The following is a 26,095-nucleotide window of genomic DNA, read 5'->3' on the forward strand; positions in this document are numbered from 1 at the left end:
AATCTCTGAATCTCTCCAGCGTGGAGACGTGTCCTTCATGCACTTGGAGCCACACTCCCCCTCACTCATCCTTCTCTTGCCACACAAGTCTTCTCTCAGTTCTTCCAGGATGATAAGCTCTCTTCTACTTCTGAGTCTTTGCACATGCTGTGTTCACCATCTAGAGTGATGTTTTCCCGATGCTTTTCTTTTGGGTCTCAGCTTAATGGGCACTGCTCACAGAGACCTTCCCTGACCATCTTACTAGCAAGATCCCTCCCTACTAATGTTTTTTTTTTTTTTTTTTATGCCACTCCTTGTTGATTTCTTTTCTTACCTTAATTTATAATTATTTAACCATTTCCCCCCATTGTTTCCTCCATTAGAGCATAGACTCTCTGAAGGCAGGGAATGATCTCATTGCTGGTGGATTTCCAATACCTGGCACTTATTTAGTAGGTGTTCAGTAAAATTATCAAATGAACTAATCTATGCAGGAAACAATTAACACTATAGCCACTCAGAGGATACAGAGATGGAGAACATGGATTTCTGAACTTTGCAGTTTAGTGAAGGAGAGATATCAAACAAGAACTTGCAGTAAATGTGATGATGGTAATGATGGGGGAGGTACCCCGTGTTGTGGGAGCACTAGGCCAGGGGATAAATTTTGCATAGAATTTGGGAAGGCTTCCAGGAAGAGCAACATTTAAGCTGAGTTCTGAAGTATCAACACTAGTTCACCAGTTGAAAGGGAGCTGGAAGATGTTCTAGACTGACAGAAGGCCCAGATGCAAGAGAGGTATGGCTTTTGGAGAGTATGGAACAGGTTCTGCACTGGTTCAGCTTAGAGCTGCAGCAAGTAATAAGATGGGGGAGGTAAACAAGGCCAGATCATGGAGGGTTTTCAAGCTATGATAAAGAGTTTGGACTTTTTTCTGGGGTCAATTAGGAGCCATTAAACATTCTAATTGGGAGAGTGGCATAATCCAATGGATATTTTATAAAATGACTGTGGGAAAGTATGAATAACAGGAAGAGGGCTGGAGGCAGGGAGACCAGATGGCTAGAGCAACAATTCAGGCAAGAGATGAGATGATTTAAATGGAGCTGCGGTACTGAGGAAGTGACCTGGAGGAATTTAGGAGAGAAGGCAGAAGAAATTGGGATGGGGGCAGGATCAAGGGTGACGCCCAAGTTTCTAGCATGAATAACATGGTGAAGGGAGCACCATCTTTGGGCCCATACGCTTTGTACACATGCCACAGATAGTTGATGAAATAAAAATGGTCTTAATGTAACATTTTCATAATGATGAATATTCGTCAGTTCACTTTCAGGTCCTGGGTCTGCCTGCAGGTATGATCTACCATTCCCTACTGCCTCCACCTGTCTTGAGGTTACTCATCTGTGACCTGCCAGGCCAGGCTTCTCTCGGTATTCCTAATCCACTGTCCCCACCAGGACCCACTTGCCTCTGTCTCCTGCTAAGAAGTGTGCCTTGTGCCCTTCCTCCACTATCTCTGGCCATAAGTGTCATGAATGCCAAAAACGCTGCTGTAATTTTTCATTAATTTTCTTGGTGTTTTGTAGCTATAGGGACATTAAAATTTATGCTCAATAATATTATTACAGTTTCCCAGTATTAATGGGATTATTATTTTTGTTCATTTGTGTTTGAAAGCCATTAGCATAAGATTTACCTCCAACAATATCTGCTGTGATTTTTAATGCCCTTGAAACTTGCAGCGAGTGATAAGTCTATAATAAGAGAATGCTAGGAAGCATATAAATGTCTTTCTTGGGAAAAGAGACCTTTTTATTTTCATCCTGGTTGGACTCGGGTTCTTTGATATAGCAGTTGGTAGGATATAAGGTATTAAAGGCTGAGAACACTGTGTTAGTTTGTAGATGTGTTCAAACAAGTTCCTGGTTATTCAGGGGGCACTTTCATATTCTAGGAGGATTCATATTCTTGTTCCTTTTTTATGTTGTTTCTTACCTGGCTTACAGAAAAATAAATTGTGTGCTTTCAGGGAACAATATTTAGAACCATGAGTTGCTTGAAAGCGAAGAGACCCTGAAATCACTTTATCTGTCTGACTTTTCTAGAAGCTGGGCTGCTGGATGCACTGCTGAGCAGAGCTATGGAAACAGGCTTATTTCAGAGGCTGGAGAGGGGAGTTTCTCTGTGGGGTGAGGAAGGTGGGTAGAGAGGGCCAGTCTCATGAGTGTGTGACCTGTGCAGACTGTTAGGGCCCTGTGCTGTGCAATTCAAGTGCCACCATCTTGAAATTCTTAAGTTTTGAACAAAGGACCTCCCATTTTCACTAGGCCCTGCAAATGATTTATTTGGTACTAATACAGGCTTTGGAGCCAGGTGGACTTGGGTTCAAGTTCTGGAATTCTCTAACTATTGACTGTGCCTCCATTATCCTTATCAGAAAAACTGGGGAATTAATATTATCTTCTCCAACTAGAGGTGAGAGCTAAAAGTCCATGCTTAGCATCCAGGGAACCTGACAGCCCTTAGGACGTGCTCAGTGGGATTTTTAACTTTCATGTGCTGTACCCATAATTAAATATTATTATGACTTAATGTCAGGAACACTGGCCAGCTAGGAGAATCAGACATTGTCTACATGTACAAAAGCTAATCCCAGGTGTGCTGGTCAGGACCACACCAAGCAAAGAACATTTTCCTAAGAGGAGACAGGAGGCAGGAGGTCCATTCATCAGCTGTCAGCCTTCTTACTGCTATGACACATGACTGACCGTGTTCTCCAGCACAGGGTGGCCTCAGTTTCTCAGAAAACCTGCCTGCTTCCCTTCTATCCAGAAATCCCTCAAGAGAGCCAACGAGTGACATGGGCATTATTATGAAGATGCCCTTGATCTTGATCTAATTAATATGCAAACTTTAGTTTCAGCTACTCTTTATAACAAATGGTTTCTCAACATATGACACAACAGACCTTGGAAGGCCATATATTCCATGCTTGAGAATCAGGAGCCCAGACAAGCTATTTCCCCTCCATGACAGCCTAGATGAGGACCAGTATGAAGGCCTTCATGACTTTGCACATGAACGTGGCTGTGCTGTAGCCTAAATGAGCAATACCAGTGACAAGGCATGGCGGCCAGAGTCAGAGAAACACTAAGTCATTGGTAAGATAAACCTGTGACGAATAGCATACTATCTTGAAAGGCTGGCTTAAATAATTTTTTTTCTGAAAATGGAGAAAGGCTTTAAATCAAATTAATGAGAAACATAAGCTAATTCCTGGGTGTTTTTGGATGCTGGGCCAAAAGAATTCCTCAGGGGATTATAGCAGCAATCAGGTGGCCTTGGCTGCATTCAGTTTAGGGTCTGTGGGAGCTTGGAGTCCAGATGGTAGACATCAGGGGGAAGGGCTGGGGGCCTCAGCTCTGCGTGCCCTGCTGCGCACACACACACCGTGAGACACAGGGCCCCCTGCACTGTCTCAGGAGACGAGGGGCAGGAGCCCAAGCAGGGCAGCAGCCTCACAGTGGCCTGTGCTGGAAACGACCACATTCCCAGCACGCTTGGCTCTTTCCTTCCTTCCTCCTGTACACTTATGAGCAGTGAGATGTGGTTAGCTACCCAGCTGTCTGAGGCCCAAAGGGCTTTTGTGGGTAGTGATGGCCAAAGCTGGACTGTCTCCTCCCCACAGTGCAGCCTGTGAATGGCCTTCAACAAACCACAGCTCTTCTTTCAAGATCCCTCATGAACCTCTTTCTAGTGGTTTTGATGTTGGATGATGGTACTTCCCAACGAATAGAAAAGAATGATAGACTATTTCTCCCTTATCCCTCATTGGTGTGAAAGGGGTCCTAGATAATACCTGACTCCCGGGCCCGCATGAGATGGTACACTGTATCAATACATTAAAGATGCTTCAGCTTATAATTATTTTGATTAATTACTGACTATCAAACACCTCAAGACATGGCGGCAAAGACCATCTGTCAATAAACAAATGTTTCTTTTTGGAAATGGTGATTTTAGCTTCATGTGAATGTCACTCCCCCGACCCTCTCAAGAATCAAAGTAACCCACCACATTGACCCTCAGGAGAACAAAAATGTGATATTCCAACAATGCAGCTACAGCAACAGCTTTTAGAACAAGCTCAAGAAACCACAAATGCAGTCAGGGAAGATGCAAGACACAAGACGAACATTTGTGCCTCTGTCTTCAACTGAACATAAGCACTCTGAAACTCAGCAAATAGATTTCACTTCCTACAGTACCAATTTTCAAGCACATTGTCCCATAAGTTTTCAGCCCCTGGGAAAGAAAGCTAAAGGATGCTTGATGGCATGTCTGGGTTTTAGTCATTCTGGGATTATTTTTCTTACCTGTTGTCGAATTTCCTCCTCCATTTTCACTGGAGAGCCCAGCTCTGCAACCTGTTTGACGCCTTCACTCGCATACCCTCCATACTCCCATAGCACGTAATTCTTGGAGTGGGATCCGCCGATGATTGCAGACCAGTGATTGGCCCGACCTGGAAAAGCCAATTAGATGCAGGTATCAGTGTGGCTGTGGCTAAAACACAAGTCTCTTCAAGGATGGGGAGGTGTAATTGGACAATGATCCAACCTGTGTTGGCTAAGCACCTGCTCTGTGTTAGGCCCTGTGCTATTCTGGGATGAGTAAGATAGTCCCTATAAGCAAGTAAGTCCTGGGCATATGCAGACAGCGCAATGGGTAGATGTCTATATAAGACACAGAGCTGGCCCAGAATGATGACTCCTGTCTGGAAGAATCTCAGAGAGGAAGAAAGTTGAGAGAAGGTTTAAATGCTGAGCAGAGTTGTAAGACAGAACAGAGAGGAACAACTATTTCTGGTGGACTCAGAAACATTAAGTCACATTGTGTGTTTGGGGAGCCGTAAGTGATTTAGCATTGCTGTGTCACAGAGTGTCAAGGGGAGAGTTGGGAAATGAGGCCAGGGAAGTGAGAAGGAGCCTGCCCATGGAGAACCTTGTTCTAAATGCTTCAGGAGTTCAGATGTCACTTTAAAGGATCTGAAACCATTGAAGTGTTCTGAGCAGGGGAATGACACGATCACATTTGAATTTTAGATAAATCATCCAGATAGCAGTGTGAAGGATGCATCAGTGTGGGCAATATTGGAGTGTGGAGCTGGGGAAGTGGGCACCGAGCAAAAGGTAAAGGGAGTGAGTAGGAAATTAGGCTTAATCATTCCTGGGGATAAGCACTGCTGGTTTTTGCTGGCTTTTATGTACCTTCCAAGGTGAAGGGCAGGCAGGCTAGCCATGTGAAAGGATGGGCGAGGTGGTTTGGATATAAGGACATGACTAGTCCATTGTGGTTTGCTGAGGATCACCCAGGATAATGACTGCAGTCATTATCCTGCAGATTATGACACAGAGAGAGAACAAAATAATGTCTGGGCAGGACCAAGGCAGAATTTGGCCTGAGGACTTTTCAAAGTCTCAAGGGGGAGGAAAGAGAGGAGAGAAAAGTCAACACCAACACCACACCAGATTTGTTTTTGCACATGATGAATATAAATACATCTATATTGATTACTGGGCTTCCCGGGTGGCACTAGTGGTAAAGAACCCGTCTGCCAATGCAGGAGACATCAGAGACCCAGGTGAAATCCGTGGGTCCGGAAGATCCCCTGGAGGATGAAATGGCAACCCGCTCCAGTGTTCTTCTTGCCTGGCAAATTCCATGGACAGAGGAGCCTGGCAGGCTACAGTCCATGGGGTCACAAAAAGTCGGACATGACGGAAGTGACTTAGCATGCACACACGCATACTGATTACTGTTACATACGATTCGTTATAATGTGGACTCAGTTGTCTGCTGTTCTTTGGCTGGGTTTTTTAAATCTCCAGTTAAGGAATATTTTGGGGCACAGCAAGGAGGGAAACTTGAACTGGTTGGATCCAACTGATGTTTGCCACTTCCAACCCTCTGGCTCAGGGTGGGCAGACCTTTCCACTCTACCCCCAACTACTTAAGAAAGTGATTCTGAACAGGCCCAGATCTCGTTCACATCTCCCACCTGCTACTCCAGGGCCCTCTGGTCCAGGGGCACATCAAGAGCGTGGGCCCAAAGCTACCTGCCTGGTCTGCTGAGAGATGACATAATCCAGGCAGACAACATCACCATGGGGGTCTACCCAGCTGCTGGCTCATTGTTTCCCATACATCAGGGAAATGCAAACAGTGAGTTTGTCCATCACATCCCTAGAGAAGACAGATCAAGGTGTTGCCAGCCATTTCTCTAATTTACTTCCTGATTGGGAAGCATGCTCTGGTTATCATCTAGGCTAAGAGCATTGCTTGTGTAGGGGCAAGGGTTAGAATCAGTCATGATGTTTGGTTCATAGCATGAACACAGGGAGACCAGTTCCAGTATCTCTTCTGTTTCACCAAAATATCCCCTTGTTCCAGACCCATTCTACCTATAATTTCATACCTCAGTGGCTTAGCACATGCTGTTCCCTCTGTGGTTTCCTCCTGTCTCGGCCACTCATTCCTCTTTCCTGATTTACCCAGAAGCCTCCCAAGACCTCCCTGCTGCTGCTGCTAAGTTGCTTCAGTCGTGTCTGACTCTGTGCAACCCCCGAGACGGCAGCCCTCCAGGCTCCTCTGTCCCTGGGATTCTCCAGGCAAGAACACTGGAGTGGGCTACCATTTCCTTCTCCAGTGCATGAAAGTGGAAAGTGAAAGTGAAGTCGCGCGGTTGTGTTCGACTCTTAGTGACCCCATGGACTGCAGCCTACCAGGCTCCTCCGCCCATGGGATTTTCCAGGCAAGACCTCCCTAGAATGATTTAAACCTTTGTCTTCTGTCTCCCCTTAGCACAGATCACATTTTAAAAAATGGAAGTATAGTTGATACACAATGTTATATTAGCTTCAGGTATATAACACAGTGGTTCAATATTTTCATAGTTATTAAAAAATAATGGCTATATTTTTCTGTGCTGTACAATACCTATTTTGTGTATCTTGATCCCTCTTACCCCTCCCCTTCCTTTTCCCCACTACCAGTTTGTTCTATCAGCACAGATCATATTTACGATCCCCACTTCATGCGTGTTTTCCCACTAGATTGTAGGCTCCCTGAGGAAGTCTGTCTTCAGCACTGTATGCCCAAGGGCCCAGTCCTGAGCCTGATGCACCGTGAATGCTTAGCACTTATTCCCTGAAGCATTTCATCCAAAAAATCAAATACAAAGATGGCAATATACATGCTGGAAGCATTGGGCAGCAGGCTTGCACAGATTTGATTCAATGTGATTAAATTCAAGCCTCAGTTCAGCAGAGTTCCTAACTCCTACTGGGCTAAAATGCTCAGCTATTCTGCGGGCTGTTTAAAAATAAACACCAAACAACAACAAAAAAGAAAGGCCTGGGTCTCAGAACCGGCAGACAGGGATTCAAATTCCGGCACTGACACTTACTACCTGTGGAAACTTGGCCAAATTCCAATTACTTTATTTCCCTGATTCGCAGCTCATTCTTTTGTAACTCAGGGATGATAAGGCCTACTTTATGGACCTGTTATAAGAATTAAATTCAGTTTTTACCATAATGACATAATATATGTGCAATCATTGGCACACAATAGACTCTCAATAAAGGTGGTTTCTTCCTTCCCTGGTTGTTTGAGAGGCTACAAAAATGAGTAAAATATGAACCTGCCTTTGATTCAATATAAGAGATAAACACATAATGCGAACTAAGGCAAGAGGATAGGAACAAGCACAATCACAGGGGCATGAGGCGGTGGACCAAATGGCTCTTTCTGATTTATTCATTGAACTTCCATTTACTATGTGCCAAGCACTGTGGCACGCCCCGGGCACTGACAGGACTTGGATGTGGTGCTTGTCCTGAGGGACTCACAGCCTGGGGGAGGGGAAATGGATGGATCAGCAGATGACCTATAATCAAGCATGGTCAGAGTTCTAGACACAAGAACATGGAATGCAGGAGATGGAGCAGCTGACTCCAAATTCAGGGATTCAAAGTCTAAACGCACGTTTACAGAGAAACAAGTACCTCAAGAATGAGATGTCTTACTCGTGACTAAAATGTCAGGGTTATCAGTTCAGCCTTCTAGTCAACATAGCTGTTAGTTTTCTGAAGTGCTCTTGCAACATACCACATTTATTCAAATTTTAGGACCTTGAATGACATTAACCACATAATAGATATTTTGCAAGGCACTAGGCTAGGGTAAGGGGGCAGACTATATCCTTCCTGGGGATACAAGGCAGGCACTCTTGGGACAATTTGCACTGTTGGAAATAACAAGGAATTCAGGTGAGTGGCAGTCACATATGGGCAGGATGGCTTGGGGGGAGGGCCACAGTGCAGAAGACCAAGGCTCCAGGCCTCCATTCGTGACCATGAATCAGTTATTCCATCTCTCAGAGACGCAGTTCACCTTTTAAAAATAGAGATAATAATTACTAGACTGGATTGCTTCTCAGAGTTGTGCAAATTAATAGGGCTGGCCTGGGAGAGAACTATAAAAACTTTAAAGAAACTGTACAAAACAGAGTCTCTGTATTTGTATAGACAGAAAGCGCAGGAGCATCCACAAGAAGGCAGAGGAGCAAGGACACTTCCCCCTTGGAAGGAGACTCCCGTGGGAAAACCGGCAGGACAGGAGGAGCAGGAATTCTATTAAAAATAGATAAGATCTATTTTTAGGGTTAGGGAGATCTCCTGGAGTAGGAAATGGCAACCCACTCCAGTATTCTTGCCTGGAGAATTCCATGAATAGAGGAGTCTGGCGGGCTATAGTCCATGGAATTGCAGAGTTGGACATGACTGAGTGACTAACACACAAGTGTTAGGCACACTGCTTTCCTAGGTGTAACCCTCATTACAACTTCATGGTCATCCTACAGATGAAGAGATGTTAAGGAACCTTCCTAAGCTCACAGAGGAGCTAGCAAGAGGGCCAAGTTGGGGTTCAAATCCAAGTTCACCAGCCCTAAAACACATCCTCTTTTCCTGAGAAGTCGGGAAATGGAGACCATTTAGTGGAATAGAGAGTTAGAAGACAAAGAGATAAGATGAAAAAGAAAGGCAGGGCCAGGTTGTGGAGAGTGATGCATGCCCATTGTGGTAACTGGCATCAGAAGAGAGAGAAATATAATGGAAATTTTCTTCTGGCAAGAATGACATGACAATAGTTTACATGTATGGAGTCATTACTACGTGACAGGAACTGCGCCAAGGACTTGACCAATATTGTCACATGAAATACTCAAGAAAGAAAAGTCTTTTTTTCAAACCTAATAGAATTGTTTAGTAGCTCAAATATATAATAGAGAGACATAATTGTGAGCTTGCTTTATAATCTGTTATAACATTATGTCAATGGGAAAAAACGCTTTCTGAGATTCAAACAATTAACTAAATTTAACAAAGAACTCCCTTCATGAAAATGAAAGTGAAAAGTTGCTCAATCGTGTCTGATTCTTTGCAACCCCATGGACTATACAGTTCATGGAATTCTCCAGGCCAGAATACTGGAGTTGGTAGCATATCCCTTCTTCAGAGGATCTGCCCAACCCAGGAATCGGACCAAGGTCTCCCACATTGCAGGTGGATTCTTTACCAGCTGAGCCCAAGGGAAGCCCAAGAATACTGGAGTGGGTAGCCTATCCCTTCTGCAGCAGATCTTCCCAGCCCAAGAATTGAGCCGGGGTCTCCTGCATTGCAGGCGGATTCTTTACCAGCTCAACTACCAGGGAAAATTCAACTCCCTTCATAGCAAATATTTATTTAAAAGAACTTTTATGACATATTCAGACATTAGGAAATTCTTTAAAAAATATATATTTACTTGACTGCGCTGGGTCTTAGTTGCAGCATGTGGAATCTAGCTTCCTGACCAAGGATTGAACCCAGGCCCCCTGCATTGGGAGCTCAGAGTCTTAGCCACTGGACCACCACGGAAGTCCTAGGAAATTCTTATACGTAGCATATGTTTTTAAATTAATCAAAAAAGAAAGTTCTTTCTCTCTCTCTCTCTTTTTTTTTTTTTTTTGATACAAGTGCTATCTCAATTTCCACTTTTCACATGAGGAAACTTAGACTTAAAGAGGTGAAATGAGTTAACCCCAGATCACCAGAGCAGATATTGAAGATGCCGGGATTCAAAGTTGAGTCTATCTAGTGCCAGACCCCACCTCTCCCCCACCCACTACATCTCATCTTTGGAAGGACATGCCAGCCATAGGGAGGAGAGAGGGCCCCAAGTGTGAAGAGACCAAACAGGAGATCCATCACCATCCCTGGCTGAGTTGTGTATGACCTGGTTTAGGAGAGGAAATGGGAACAGGGGACCAGATGTGTGAGCCAGTAAAATCAGGGAGGACTAGACAGTCTACAGGAGTCAGTTTGGTGAAGAAAAAAGCTCCAGTTTTTGGATCAAACATGCGTATTCCAGTCTCCAATCTGAAACTTTCTAGACTGAATAAGTTAGTCAGTCACTCTCAACTCAAGTCTCCTCATCTGTAAAGTAGGGATATTGACATGACCAGCCTCCTAGTGCCTTTCTGAGGCTGATGTCCATGAATTAAAGACAGTTAACACATGAAATGGGCTCCAAAGATACCAGCTAGTCAAATTAAATCTGAATGTGGTGGGACAAAACCAGAAAACTTCTGGAAGCCATGGGACCAAAGGGAATCGGATTGGGAGATTGGTTAGCAGTTTGAACTAGAACTGGTGGGAAGAGATGACAGGAATGTTAGATGCAGGAAACTGAGTCTGAAGAAAATGGTAGGGAGTCATCTAAATGGGACACAGTTGTCTAGGGCTGGAAGAATGAGGTGCTAAGCAGACCCCAGTTAGTTGGGACACAGACAAGTTTAGCCCCCATTCCCCAGGAAATAAGGGATGAGAAGGAGAGAGGCTGCAGGTATTAGGAAGCCTGGGGAGAAGGGGATAAAGTAAATGCTCATGACTTTCTTACAGGAACACTCAGTGGGACCACCCCTGGGGTTCCTAGTTAACACTTGGGCTTCAGCCTCAGGGTAAAGGCAGAAAAACAGACACTATTAGCAACTCTTTGACTCTCAAGTAAAGCCACAGCTCCTTGGTTTGGCTAGCCTCTCTCTGGCTCCAGCAGCTGGGTCTAGATGGTTACTCCCAGTAGCTTGGATGGGGCATAGGTGTGACAGAGGCAGGCGGAAAGCTGGGAGGAAATGATTAGACACGTGAGTCTGAGATATTGCTAGCTAGCCAGGTGCGTGCATCGGTCTGAAAAGCCACTCCAGGGGGACACAGGTGCACTCATCTCACTTCTGACTTCTTTTCTGCTGTCAGCACTAGACGGTAAATTACGGGATTCACAATAATGCCTAGAAGCCTAGCGCTGATGAAAGAAGAACCGTCTGCCCTTTTGTCTGGTGTAGGAGGAGGCATGTTGCACAGTAGATGGATTCTTCGAGGGGTTCTGCATGTGGTAGCTATTCAGTGACAGCCCAGATTTCCTAGACTGCTTTGCCAGTGGCTGCATTTCCTTGCCAATCTCAATCCTGCAGAAGCCAACCATTCATTTTCTTGACACTCATTCAGAGCTTCACTGGAGAATGTTTTGCAACCTTAGGGACTAGTTTGCTACAATCTCCTGTTATCCACTCTCAGTCTCACCCATCATATCTTAGCAAATCTTTGGGAACTGGTTGGACTCATACAGAATTTGTTATTGTAGCTACAGCACAGTTCCTCCACTTTCTAAGTCCTAGCCTCCTCTCCCCATCTACTCTTAATAGAAGACTCTGTCACTTAACTTTCCTGAGAAGACCAACATCAACACACCCAGACTTACCCAGGTACCACCTGGCCAGTGATCAATAGAAAAACACTGTGGCCCTGCCAACCCTGCTCATAAACCTTGTCTTGGCTCTCACTTCCCTCTTGGCCTGGCTCTTCTCACCCTGAGCTCAGTTCCAGAATCTGCCTGGTTTCTGACCCTTTGGATTTGGCCATAGAACGTGGCTCCTCCAGATTTGCTGCTGGGTGCTGTCTAGGACATAGCCTGTACTTGCCCTCTGGCTCTTCTTGCTCTTGGGTGCTTCATGAACTCACTCTGATCAAGCTGTTCTGGCTTTTATGATTCCATATCAGTAGAGTCTCCTGGAAAAAACTCTGCATGGGGAGATCTGTCACTAAGGACAGAAATTCATCAACTTTCTTTCATTCTGCCTTCTTTACATAGCTAGTGTTTTTTCCTTCCTTAAGCTCTTAAGATAGTGTCATTTTTCTGTTCCAGGAAAACATGTAGGCAGTTGATTACATTCTTTTGTATTTCCCCTAAGACCTCCAATGGTAATATTCTATTCTATTAACTAATCAAATGAACATTTACTAGGCAAATACTATGTACTAAGTCAGCAATCAGTAAGCTGAAGCTCACTGCCTATTTTTGTCCTGATAAAGTTTTATATTTCATGTATTATTTATGTATTGTTTATGGCTGCTTTCATGATACAACAGTTTAGCCAAGAGGTTACAACAGAGACCATCTGGCCTGCAAACCCTAAAATAGTTATTATCTGGTCCTTTATTGGGCATCCCTGGTGACTCAGATGGTAGAGAATCTGCCGGCAATGTGGGAGATCTGGGTTCCATTCCTGGGTCAGGAAGATTCCCTGGAGAAGGGAAAGGCTATGCATCCCCAGTATTCTTGCCTGGAGAATTCCATGGACAGTGGAGCTTGGCAAGCTACAGTCCAAAAGTTTCCTAAAGTGTGTGCTAGGCCATGGTGACTCTGAAAAGAATCAGATTTGATCCCATCTTTGAAATGTTCAGTGTGGAGGGTAAGGTTGAGGGCACAAAGGACAGGTCATAATAGGCAATTACAATAAAATGTGGGCAATATAGCTTTGATAAAGGCAAAATCAGAGCGCTATGAAAGCACAAATAAAGGGACATTAAACCCAGACTGTACCAGAGAAGGCTTCCTGGAGGAGATGGCAATTGAGCTCCATTCTGAAGGATAAGTAGGAGTTAAGAAAGGCAGTTAGTGGGTAAAAGGGAGGGTATTTTTTGCAGAGGGATCAGTATGTTCCAAAGCGAAGCCAGAGACACAAGAAAAATCAAAAGTTGGTCAAGGCATTCTATCTGTGTGTCTCTGTGAGTATTTGTAAGAAAGGGCTTATCAGTAATGAAGCCCATCAGCTAGGCAGACCTTGAAGAGATATGAATGTCTTCATAGTAAGTTTTTAATTTTATCCTGAAAGTGGTGTGAAGAAGAGAATAAGATATTCCTGTCTATAGATAACTCCCAAATCTATATATGCTCATGCAACTTATGCTTCTGACTCTGATGTAGTAAATGGCACTGGACTAGCCCTCTGGACATAAGTAACTATAAAACTGGACAAAATATGGGCTTTCCTGACAGCTCAGATGGTAAAGAATCTGCCTGCAATATAGAAGGCCCTGGTTCAATTCCTGGGTCAGGAAGACCTCCTGGAGAAAGGCTAGGCTACCCAATCCAGTATTCTTGGGCTTCCCTGGTGGCTCAGATGGTAAAGAATCCACCTGCAATGCTGGAGACCTGAGTTTGATCCCTGGTTTGGGAAGATGATCCTCTGGAGGAGGGCATGGCAACCCACTCCAGTATTCTTGCCTGGAGAATCCCCAAGGACAGAGGAACCTGATGGGCAAAATATATGAAGCACCAGTTTTCAGAAAAGGACTCTGATCCCTGAGAAAAGTGAAACACAAGAGATGAGCCTCAGGTGTGACCTAGACATTTTCTAGTTTGTGATGTAGGAAAGCAGAGCACAACGAAGAATGGTAATCTGGCTAAATTGACAGGAATCTGAGGCTGCTGAGACAGACAGGATTTACTGGTAAAAATACCAGTAAGGGAAGGAGCTGCACAGAGAAGTTCAGAAATATGCATAAAAGTCCACTGAAATCTGTCACCAAACACTGAGCTGCACATGTGCAGGGTGGGACTCCAAAGGCCTAGGAGAGAACAGTTACTAACCAGCCAAGAGCTGAATGGAAATTCCAGAGATCACACGATGCTAGAGATGTAGGAATTCCCATCCTCCATATTAAAGAGACTTTGCTAACCATTCAGGATGTTCAAGTGAGACTCTAGAAAAGCCACATATTAGGAGTAAAATGACATTATACCCAGAGCAAGGACTACTCTAGACTAACCCTAACAAAGCTTAGAAAACAAGCCTTGAAAGACAATTAAGCAGGTCTACCACTAAAACTGTCAAATCAAAACTCCATCTCTCTAAAGACAGCAAATCCAGACACTCAACAACATAGCACCTACAATGTCTATCATACAATCAAAAGTTGTTCAGGAGCAGGAAAATATGATTATAACCATGAAAAAAAAACAATAGAAAAAAAAAGTTCCTGAGATGACAGATACATTGAGATTATCATATGCGGACTTTAAAACATCTATTATCAATATGTTCAAGAATTTTAAGAAAAGATAGACTTAATAAGTAAACAAATGGAGACCCTCAGCAGAGAAAGAGAAGCTATTTTTAAAAACACAATGGAAATTCTAGAACTGAAAAATACATCTGTATATATGACACGGCAAAGGAAAGGATATGTAGACTAAAAAATAGGGTAATAGAAACAATTCAAAATGAAGCACAGAGAAAAAAAGTTTGAAAAAAATAAACTGGAGTCTCAGCGATCTTTAGAACAACAACTAGTTTAACATAAAGGTATCTGGAGTCTCAGAAGGAGATGATAGAGAAATTGAGTTATAAAATATTTTTTTAAATGCCTGAAAATTTCGCAAATTTGATGAAAAATATCAACCTACAGATCCAAGAAGCTCAATAAACTAAAAACAATTGAAGCAAGAAAATTCCACCTGGGTACATCACAATCAGTTGATGATACCTAGAGATAATCACGGAGGAGGCAATGGCAACCCACTCCAGTACTCTTGCCTGGAAAATCCCATGGATGGAGGAGCCTGGTAGGTGGCAGCCTGTGGGGTCGCTAAGAGTCAGACACGACTGAGCGACTTCACTTTCACTTTTCACTTTCATGCACTGGAGACGGAAATGGCAACCCACTCCAGTGTTCTTGCCTGGAGAATCCCAGGGATGGGGGAGCCTGGTGGGCTGCCGTCTATGGGGTCGCACAGAGTCGGACATGACTGAAGCGACTTAGCAGAAGCAGCAGAAGCCATCAAGGTCCTGGAAGATAGCTGGATTTTCTAACTGGCTGTGGGCAGCTTAGTTATTGTTCAAGTGGCAGTCAGCACTGGCAGGGTATAGAAGCTCACCAGGCGGGTGGAGCAAATGGTGGGACAATGACACAAAATGAGTCAGATATACAGACAGAAGTTCTCAGGAGCAGTCAGTGAAGTCCCTGACATTAGTTTGCAGTCAGGATTCAGGTTCCACCTTTTGCAGTCAAAATGGGAGACTTAAAAGGTGTTGAGAGAGAAGCAGTGATCAAAGAAGCCTCTCTGTTCTGAGCCTTACGGGCACTTGGCAGGGACGTCTTGAGTGTGAAGACAATTTAAGAGGCCAGAGATGAGCCCCGAGAGACTTGGGGTCTGGACTGGGAGTGAAGGATCTTTAGCAACTGCCTGCCTCATGTAGGAATTGCCTTAGGAACAGGGAAATTGTAATAATCGTTAATATTTAGTGAGACTTTACTATGTGCTTTGTATATTGTTATTTATTTCATCTTTGAGTCAAGCCCATTTTATAGACTAGGAAGTTAAAGAATAGAAGCATTAAATGACTTGCTCAGAGTTATCCAGCTGGTTAAGTGGTAGAACCAGGATTTGGACCCAGGCAGGCTCACTCTACAGATGCTCTAAGTGAATTTTTCTGTGAAGATGGAATTGTTCCATAGTCTGCTGTCCAACATGGTAGCCCCTTGCCAGAGTGCATATTGAATGCTTGAAATGTTATATAATTTTAATCCATTAAAATAGCTACATGTATCTAGTGGCTATCACATTAGACAGTTCAGTTAGAGAATCTTGGATAGGTCTGAGGGTCTTGGATAGGTCTGCTAAGTATAAGGACCAACTGTGCAAATAGCCACTCTCAGAAGTGGAGATGAGAGGACAGGCCTTCCTGGCAGCTCTCACAGCTGTGGATCACATGTGGCAGGCAGAACCTGTCCTTGAACTAAGATTTGGCCTGCAGCAGTCACATTTGAGGCTCCGTATCACATACTCTCCATTTCCCTCTGACTTCAGCCACAGTGGTAGGCAGATGTGAGTACCCACTCATGCTTTCAGTGAATGTCCACCTCAAGTGTACTGTGCCTCTTTCCATTTACTGCCTTATACCTTCAGTCCATCCTAAAGGAGACCAGTCCTGGGTGTTCATTGGAAGGGCTGATGCTGAAGCTGAAACTCCAATACTTTGGCCACCTCATGTGAAGAGTTGACTCATTGGAAAAGACTCTGATGCTAGGAGGGATTGGGGCAGGAGGAGAAGGGGATGACAGAGGATGAGATGGCTGGATGGCCTCACCAACTCAATGGACATGAGTTTGAGTGAACTCTGGGAGTGGGTGATGGACAGGGAGGCCTGGCATGCTGTGATTCATGGGGTCGCAAAGAGTCGGACACAACTGAGTGACTGAACTGACTGACCTTCTCTGAAGCACTGAGTGCCTGCTTGGGCAGCAATCAAGTGTCTGGAAGACCAGGGAAGTTATTGCTCCTAGAGACAATACTCAGCCTAGAGTCATGGGAGCTTGTGGACAATTCTGGAAAGTGGATAATTCTGGAAGGCATTCTGTATACTTTGAGGCCAGTGACCTCAAAATACACTCCTAGGTAGATTTTCTTCTCCTGCCCTATCATTACCCCTCAACTCCTTCACTCTTGCTTTCAGCATCATCATTTTTGTAAACCATCTGCACCAAAGTCCTTGCCTCAGGCTCTACTTTGGGGGAAGTTGATACATGGCTCTCTTAACTAAGATTGTGTGTCTGGGCCTGGAGATTGATTCAAGTCTGGGGATTAGACAAGAGCTAGCTAGGGCTGCTCCTCTTACTTCTGTAAGCAGAGTAGTTTTACAGATGATCTTTCAGCACCCCTCCACCCAAACTACAGATGTTGTTTCCATTGTCATCACCATTGTTGCCATTGTTACCATTATCGTTATCATTAAAAGCTTTACTATTTATTGAGCACATTCCCTGCCTTATATACTTCATAGGCATTAGCTAACATCCTTCCGTTCTCACAGTGCTCATACTAGGGAGGTCCATTACTACCTCCATGTTGCGGATGAGGGAACTGAGCTGCTGGTAAGCAGCAGAGCTAAGCCTATCACCTGGTCTACCAAGGCTATGCCCTTTCTACTCCACTGGGCATCCAAAGCCCAAGCCAAGTCCAGAGTTATTTAAGAGGTCACTCTAGTGTCACCCATGCCTGTCACCATGGGAACAAATAAGGTGGTGCCTATCCAGAGCCTCTGACAACACTGGGGTTTATCGGCTAAACCTGTCCTTCACTATACTATGCGCAAATTATGTCCACTGAGTCAGTGACGTCATCTAACCATCTCATCCTCTGCCACCCTCTTCTCCTTTTGCTTTCAGTCCTTCCCAGCATCAGGGTCTTTTCCAGTGAATCGGCTCTTCACATCAGGTGGCCAAAACATTGGAGCATCAGTTTCAGCCTTTCCCACCCATTTTTCTGAACTTCTGATTCTTGATTTATTTAGTGACAGATTTTATTTTCTTGGGCTCCACAGTCACTGAGAACAGTGACTGGACCCACAAAATTAAAAGATGCTTGCTTCTTGAAAGAAAAGCTATGACCAACCTAGACAGTGTATTGAAAAACAGAGTCATCACTTTGCCAACAAAGGTCCATACAGTCAATGCTATGGTTTTTTCAGTAGTCATGTATGGATGTGAGAGGTGGATCATAAAGACCTGAGTGCCAAAGAAGTGATACTTTCAAACTGTGGTGTTGGACAAGACTCTTGAGAGTCCCTTGGACTGCAAGGAGATCAAACCATCAATTGTAAAGTAAATCAACCCTGAATATCCATTGGAAGGACTGATGTCCTTCCAATACTTTGGCCACCTGATGTGAAGAGTCAATTCATTGGAAAAGACCCTGAAGCTGAGAAAGATTGAGGGCAAAAAGAGAAGGGGCTGACAGAAGATGAAATTATTGGATAGCATCACCGACTTGATGAACATGAGTTTGAGCAAACTTTGGGAGTTAGTGAAGGACAAGAAAGTCTGGCGTACTGTGGTTCATGGAGTCATGAAGAGTCAGACATGACTTAGCGACTGAACAACAACAAAACCTAAAAGATGCTTACTCCTTGGAAGAAAAGTTATGACCAACCTAGACAGCATATTCAAAAGCAGAGACATTACTTTGCCGACTAAGGTCCGTCTAGTCAAGGCTATGGTTTTTCCAGTGGTCATGTATGGATGTGAGGGTTGGACTGTGAAGAAGGCTGAGTGCCGAAGAATTGATGCTTTTGAACTGTGGTGTTGGAGAAGACTCTTGAGAGTCCCTTGGACTACAAAGAGATCCAACCAGTCCATTCTGAAGGAGATCAACCCTGGGATTTCTTTGGAAGGAATGATGCTAAAGCTGAAGTTCCAGTACTTTTGCCACCTTATGCGAAGAGTTGACTCATTGGAAAAGACTCTGATGCTGGGAGGGATTGGGGGCAGGAGGAGAAGGGGACGACAGAGAATGAGATGGCTGGATGGCATCACTGACTCAACGGACATGAGTCTGGGTGAACTCTGGGAGTTGGTGATGGACAGGGAGGCCTGGTGTGCTGCGATTCATGGGGTTGCAAAGAGTCGGACACAACTGAGCGACTGAACTGAACTGAACTGAATCACCTGATTTTTCACCTCAGAGGTAAATAACATAACCTCAGGGCACCCCCAAACTCCCATCCTCGTTGCTATTCTAAAGGATAGTTAAAGGTTTATTGTACATTGACAAATAGCACTGGGGTTAAATTCCTAGAAAGAAGAAGTTTATTTAAAAGTGGCCTTCCAAGCTGACTTTTTTACATAAACATTGTTATATATGGGAGAGAGGCTGTATTCCTGGACAACTTCCAAAGGTTTAATACACCATTTACACCTGAGTTTGAAGCCCTGCAGAAGGAATTATAGCACTTTGGATGATAAATTCTAGTCATGTTTACCTAATTTTAAAAATCTAGGAGCTTGTATCAGAGAAGGCAATGGCACCCCACTCTAGTACTCTTGCCTGGAAAATCCCACGGAAAGAGAAGCCTGGTAGGCTGCAGTCCATGGGGTCACTAAGAGTTGGACACGACTGAGCGACTTCACTTTCACTTTTCACTTTCATGCATTGGAGAAGGAAATGGCAACCCACTCCAGCGTTCTTGCCTGGAGAATCCCAGGGATGGGGGAGCCTGATGAGCTGCCGTCTATGGGGTCACACAGAGTCGGACACGACTGAAGCGACTTAGCAGCAGCAGCAGCAACAGGAGCTCGTATGTAAAAGCTCAGCTGGAGCAGTAAATAACTCTGCTTTGTTTTTTAGAGTATAACCAAAAAATGGAGTTCTTCTATATCCATTAGCTCATCTTTCAGATTTAAGTCTCAACTGTCAGATAAACCCTGTAAGCAAGTAACCCAAAGTTCTTTTGGGTTTGAAAAGTTTTTAGGCAGCAGAGAGAAGAGGTAGTGAGAAATAGGAATTACTGAGCATACCCGTGTACCAGGTACTTTCACATGTATCATCTAATTTGCTTTTCAGTTCCATTTCATTGATGAGCAAACAGGTTTGGTGAGGATCTTTAACTTGTCAGTGGACACATTACCTATGAGTGGTTAAGCAGGATTTGGGTTGTATTGCTTTGTCTTTGGGAAGAGTTTTTCTTCTGACAATGACAGAGAGCTTGGAAGCTCTTGGGAATGTTTGTTAAGTTAATAATAGAAGCAAAATCTATTGACCCAGTTTATATATAGGAAGATAGAGGAGTCAGGATGGGTAAAAAAAAAAAAAATTCTACCTCAAAACTGAAGGTAAAACTGAAGATAAGAGTCCAGTTCTTTCATGACCATAGATGCAATACCTCAAACAAAAATATTAGCAACTCTATATCCAAGTATTTAGAAAAAGGATACCATATCACAATGCAGGGTTTATTCCATGAATGCCAGTATAGTTTAACATTCAATAATTCACCACATTAACAGAAAAATTTATGAATATTTTCATAGATATAGAAATATTTTATGCGGAGTAAAATGGCTGTCTGAGGAGGCCTTACAAATATCTGTGAGAAGAAGAGAAGCGAAAAGCAAAGGAGAAAAGGAAAGATATACCCATTTGAATGCAGAGTTCCAAAAAATAGCAAGGAGAGATAAGAAAGACTTTCTCAGCGATCAATGAAAAGAAATAGAGGAAAACAATAGAATGAGAAAGACTAGAGATCTCTTCAAGAAAATTAGAGATACCAAGGGAACATTTCATGCAAAGATGGGCTCAATAAGGACATAAATGGTATGGACCTGACAAAAGCAGAAAATATTAAGAAGAGGTGGCACGAATAGACAGAAGAACTGTACAAAAAAGTTCTTCATGACCCAGTTGATTATGATGGTGTGATCACTCACCTAGAGCCTGACATCTTGGGATGTGAAGTCAAGTGGGCCTTAGGAAGGAGGTGATGAATTCCAGTTGAGCTATTTAAAATCCTAAAAGATGATGCTGTGAAAATGCTGCACTCAATATGCTAGCAAATTTGGAAAACTCAGCAGTGGCCACAGGACTGGAAAAGGTCAGTTTTCATTCCAGTCCCAAAGAAAGGCAATGCCAAAGAGTGCTCAAACTACCATATGGTTGCACTCATCTCACATGCTAGTAAAGTAATGCTCAAAATTCTCCAAGCCAGCCTTCAGCAATACGTGAACTGTGAACTTCCAGATGTTCAAGCTGGTTTTAGAAAAGGCAGAGGAACCAGAGATCAAATTGCCAACATCTGCTGGATCATTGAAAAAGCAAGAGAGTTCCAGAAAGACATCTATTTCTGCTTTATTGACTATGGCAAAGCCTTTGACTATGTGGATCACAATCAACTGTGGAAAATTCTGAGAGAGATGGGAATACCAGACTCCCTGACCTGCCTCTTGAGAAACTTGTATGCAGATCAGGAAGCAACAGTTAGAACTGGACATGGAATAACAGACTGGTTCCAAATAGGAAAAGGAGTACGTCAAGGCTGTATACTGTCACTCTGCTTATTCAACTTATATGCAGAGTACATCATGAGAAATGCTGGGCTGGAGGAAGCACAAGCTGGAATCAAGATTGCTGGGAGAAATATCAATAACCTTATATATGCAGATGACACCACCCTTATGGGAGAAAGTGAAGAAGAACTAAAGAGCCTCTTGATGAAAGTAAAAGAGGAGAGTGAAAAAGTTGGCTTAAAGCTCAACATTCAGAAAACGAAGATCATGGCATCTGGTCCCATCACTTCATGAGAAATAGATGGGGAAACAGTGGCTACTTTATTTTTGGAGGCTCCAAAATCACTGCAGATGGTGACTGCAGCCATGAAATTAAAAGATGCTTACTCCTTGGAAGGAAAGTTATGACCAACCTAGACAGCATATTCAAAAGCAGAGACATTACTTTGCCAACAAAGGTCCATCTAGTCAAGGCTATGGTTTTTCCAGTAGTCATGTATGGATGAGAGTGTTGGACTATAAAGAAAGCTGAGCGCCGAAGAGTTGATGGTTTTGAACTGTGGTGTTGGAGAAGACTCTTGAGAGTCCCTTGGACTGCAAGGAGATCCAACCAGTCCATCCTAAAGGAGACCAGTCCTGGGTGTTCATTGGAAGGTCTGATGTTGAAGCTGAAACTCCAATACTTTGGCCACCTGTTGTGAAGAGCTGACTCATTTGAAAAGATCCTGTTGTTGAGAATGTTGAGGGCAGGAAGAGAAGGGGACAACAGAGGATGAGATGGCTGGATGGCATCACCGACTCAATGGACATGAGTTTGGGTCGGCCCCGGGTGTTGGTGTTGGACAGGGAGGCCTGGCATGCTGTGGTTCATGGGGTTGCAAAGAGTCAGACAAGACTGAGCGACTGAACTGAACTGATAGAAATATCTGATTATATTCAATAGCATTCATGATAAATAAAAATCTCAAGGAACTTAGAAGGGAACTGTCTTTACCTAATAAAAAATAAACAACAGCAAAAAAAGATATGACAAAATAATATTTAATAATGATATAGTAGAAGTTTTTTCTATAAGACTGGGAATAAAACAAGAATGCCCACTCTCACCATTTATACCCAACATTGTACTGGAGGTTCTAGTGAGTACAATAAGGCAAGAAAGGCAAAAAGAAAGCATAAGAAGTGGAAAGGAATTGTTGGTAGAAGATGCAATTGTGTATATAAAAATTTCACAATAACCTATCTATAAACAAAGAGAAATAATAGGTACATTTAGCAAGGTCTCCAGCTACTAACTCAATACATAGAATTGACTTAATGTCTATATACCAGTGACAAATATAAAATAAAAGTTTTAAAACCTATTATTTATAATAAAATCTAAAATATAGTGAGAAGTAAGTAAGATCTCTTTTTTATAGGGAGGTATAAAACACTATTGAGTATACGTAGAGTAAAGCTAAATAGAGTACTTTAACATATTTGGTGATTAGAAGAGTCAACACAGCAAAGCTGTCATATCTCCCTTAATTTGCCCATTCATTCAATATGAATGCAATAAAAATACTAGCAGGTTTTTACAAAATGAAAATTGAGGTCATTTATGATTCTAAAATTTTGCAAAAGACCAAAAACAGCCAAAATAATCTTGGAGAAGAACACAGCTGGAGAAATAACACTTCCAGATCTGAAAGATAGATGAGCAAATCAATGACTAGAGTTCAAAAACAGACTCACAGATACACAGTCCCTTAATGTACGACAAGGTGACACTAATGCAGTAAGGGAAGGATGGGCATTCCAGTAAATGACTTTGGGAGAAAAAAGAAAAGAATCTGGACCCCCACCTTATACCATACACAAATTCAATTACAGATCAATTCAACACCTAGACATGAAAAGTAAAAACAGTAAAGCTTTTAGAAGAGAACATGAACAGCCTTCATGACTTTAAAGCAGGCAAAGCTTTCTTAAACGAGACACAAAAATTGTTAACCATGAAGAAAAAAAGATCAGTTTGATTACATTAAAATTAAAACCTCTGTTGATCAAAAGATTAGCAAAGTAAGAAAGCAAGCCACAGAATGTATTACATATACAAGGACTCATATCTATTATATATATATACATACATATATGTGTGTATGTACGTGTGTGTATACGTATGTGTGTATATATGTATATGTGTGTGTGTGTGTATATTTATATATATAAGCCTTACATAGCAATAAGAAAAAGGCAGACAACTCAATAGAAAATAATAATGGTCAAAAGGCCTGAATAGGCTCTTCAGATTTTCCAAATGACCAATAATAACATAGTAATCAAAATCAAAGAATTCAAATTAACATTGCAAAGTGATAACAACACATACACTAGATAGCTAAAATGAAAAAAAGGCCAAGGGAGAGGGAGAGGGTGGGATGATTTGGGAGAATGGCATTGAAACATGTATACTATCATGTAAGAATCCAATCGCCAGTCTATGTCCGATGCAGGATACAGCATGCTTGGGGCTGGTGCACGGGGATGACCCAGAGGGATGTTGCAGGGAGGGAGGTGGGAGGGGGGTTCATGTTTGGGATCACATGTACACCCGTGGTGGATTCACGTCAATGTATGTCAAAACCAATACAGTATTGTAAAGTAAAAGAAAGTAAAAATAAAAATTAAAAAAAAGAAAAAAAGAAAAAAAGGCCAACAATATTGGATGTTGGCAAAGATATAGGTCCATCAGACCCCTCTAGTTGTGAAAAATTACTTAACAATATCTGCTAAAGCTAGGCTACATATCTTATGACCCAATAATTCCACTCTTAGAATATAACCAACAGAAATACATATATTTACTAGAAGACACGCACTAGACTGCATATATAGCACTATTCATAATAGCCCCAAACTTGAAACTGTCCAAATGCTCATCCATAACAGGATGGAGAAGTAAAGTGCAGTATACTCATACAATGGAATATTATACAGCTGCAAAACAGAACAAACTGAAATTATATACCACCATGTGGATGAATCTTACAACTATTAACATAAAGCTGAACAAAAGAAGCCAGACACAAAAGACTACACACTGCAAAATTCTAATTATAAAAAGTTTAAAAACAGGAAATATTAATCTATAAGTCAAGATGGTGGTTGCCCTTGCTTGATGGAGTAGTGACTGGAAGGGGACAAAACAGAAGCTTCAGGAATCCCAGTAATTTTCTGGTTTTTTGTGCTGTTAATGTAAATATGTTCAAATAAATGGGAACCTGGGACCTATATACTTTAGATTTACCCACTTTTTTGTATGTATGTTTTGATTAAAAGTTTACTTTTAAAAAAGAAAATGTGAAGATAGAAGCTGTGTTAACCTTTCCATTCTTGTCTCTCAAGGCTCATTGTGGACTACCTGGGGCTTGAGTTGCATTGTATAGAAATCAAAAGTTTAATGCTCATGAAACAGCGATGGTGAAAGGGAAATTACAAAGATGAGCTGAGTTTGTTAGAGGTGTGGGTGTGACCCTGCACATTTTAAAGGTCAGAGGTTGTGTGCTCTGGACCAGGAGCTCAGCCTGCATGGATCCATTAGCTCATACCTATACAAAGTTCATATCTTGATTTTAGGATTTGACCTATCAGGGAGGAAGCTTGATAGACAGTTTGGTTCATCTTAATTAAACAAATACTCACTGGTTTGTGTTATGCTCTAAACCCTATGCAAGGTCCTGGTGATTCTGAGCCAAACCAGACAAGGGCCCTGCCCTGTCTCAGCTATTAGGGGGATGGAACATGTAAACAGGCAGTTACAGGGCAGAACAGGAGTGTCATGTCGGGATAACTAAAGGTGGGAGCAGAAAGGAGGGGAGCTGCTAATCTAGTTTGGGGAATTGAAGAAGGCTTTTTGAGGCAATGAAGGTTTATGCTGAGAACAAAAGGGGGGCCAATATTCAGCCAGGTGAATGGGGTGTAGGCAAACAGACTGCTGCAAGCCCCCTACAAAAACAGCCTGCGCAAAGAAGGTATGGAGATCACATTGAGCAGGGTGCTATCTGGAAACATAAGATGGACGTGGAGCCAAGAAAAAATTTCAGAGGGGCAGGAGATGAGATTGGTGTAGTCCCAGTGAATGGAGTCCTGTTGAAGAATCTGTATTTTAGCCCAGTGTGATGTAATTAAATCCTGGCTTTAGCCTAGCTGGGACCTGTGACCCTGGGCAAGTCTCTTCCGTTTCACCAGTATAAGACTTGTTAGGTCTGTCTTGAGTGCTAGCTTTCCCACCAATGCTTTTTAAAAATACATAAAGAAGTGACTTTGTTTTCAGTTTTAAAGGCCTGCACATAGTAGGTATGTGCAGGAAAGTTGGTTGACTGACAAGTATCCAGGGCCCTGTAGTGAAGGAGGATAGCATCTTAAGATTTATTATTTAGAAACACAAAAGCTGGCTCAGACCCATGCCCACCACCATGTCTTGGCAGCTGAGGACACTGCAAAGACAACAATCAGGATGGAAAATTCCCCTTTCCAAGTTCCTGAAACCTGCAGCCCAAGGTGGCATCTGGGGGACTATTATTCCCTGGCGCTCTGGTGAAATGGAAGAATTCTGTTTGTGCAATTCCAAACAGGAGAAGTCTGTTTTCTCTTGATGAAGAGGGATAGTTTATGATTAGAGGGATATTTCCTTAGTGGTGGTGGTACTTTTTTCTTTCTTAAAACTTATTAGAGATTAAATTATTACAGTAAGAGGTAGCAGGAATTCTTTGACTTGATAAGGTCTGGCTTACTAATTCTCCCTTGGAGGGAATAAGGGCTGAATAACTTATTCATTGCTTGAACAAATTCCAAGGGTGCTGTCAGAATCAAAACCAGAGCAGGCAGATGAGTTTAAAGA

General features: G+C 42.8%; 1 protein-coding gene across 1 annotated transcript in view; it reads right to left on the minus strand.

The window, feature by feature from the left end:
- Positions 1 to 26,095, minus strand: part of SPON1 (spondin 1) — a 313,267-nt gene that overhangs the window by 128,663 nt on the left and 158,509 nt on the right. Inside the window, exon 6 of the mRNA XM_027979368.3 lies at positions 4,363 to 4,511. Coding sequence (XP_027835169.1) covers positions 4,363 to 4,511 — 149 coding nt within the window. The remainder of the gene's footprint in view (positions 1 to 4,362; positions 4,512 to 26,095) is intronic.

The sequence above is a fragment of the Ovis aries genome, chromosome 15 (assembly GCF_016772045.2).
Source record: "Ovis aries strain OAR_USU_Benz2616 breed Rambouillet chromosome 15, ARS-UI_Ramb_v3.0, whole genome shotgun sequence".
In the NCBI taxonomy this organism is placed as follows: Eukaryota; Metazoa; Chordata; class Mammalia; order Artiodactyla; family Bovidae; genus Ovis; species Ovis aries.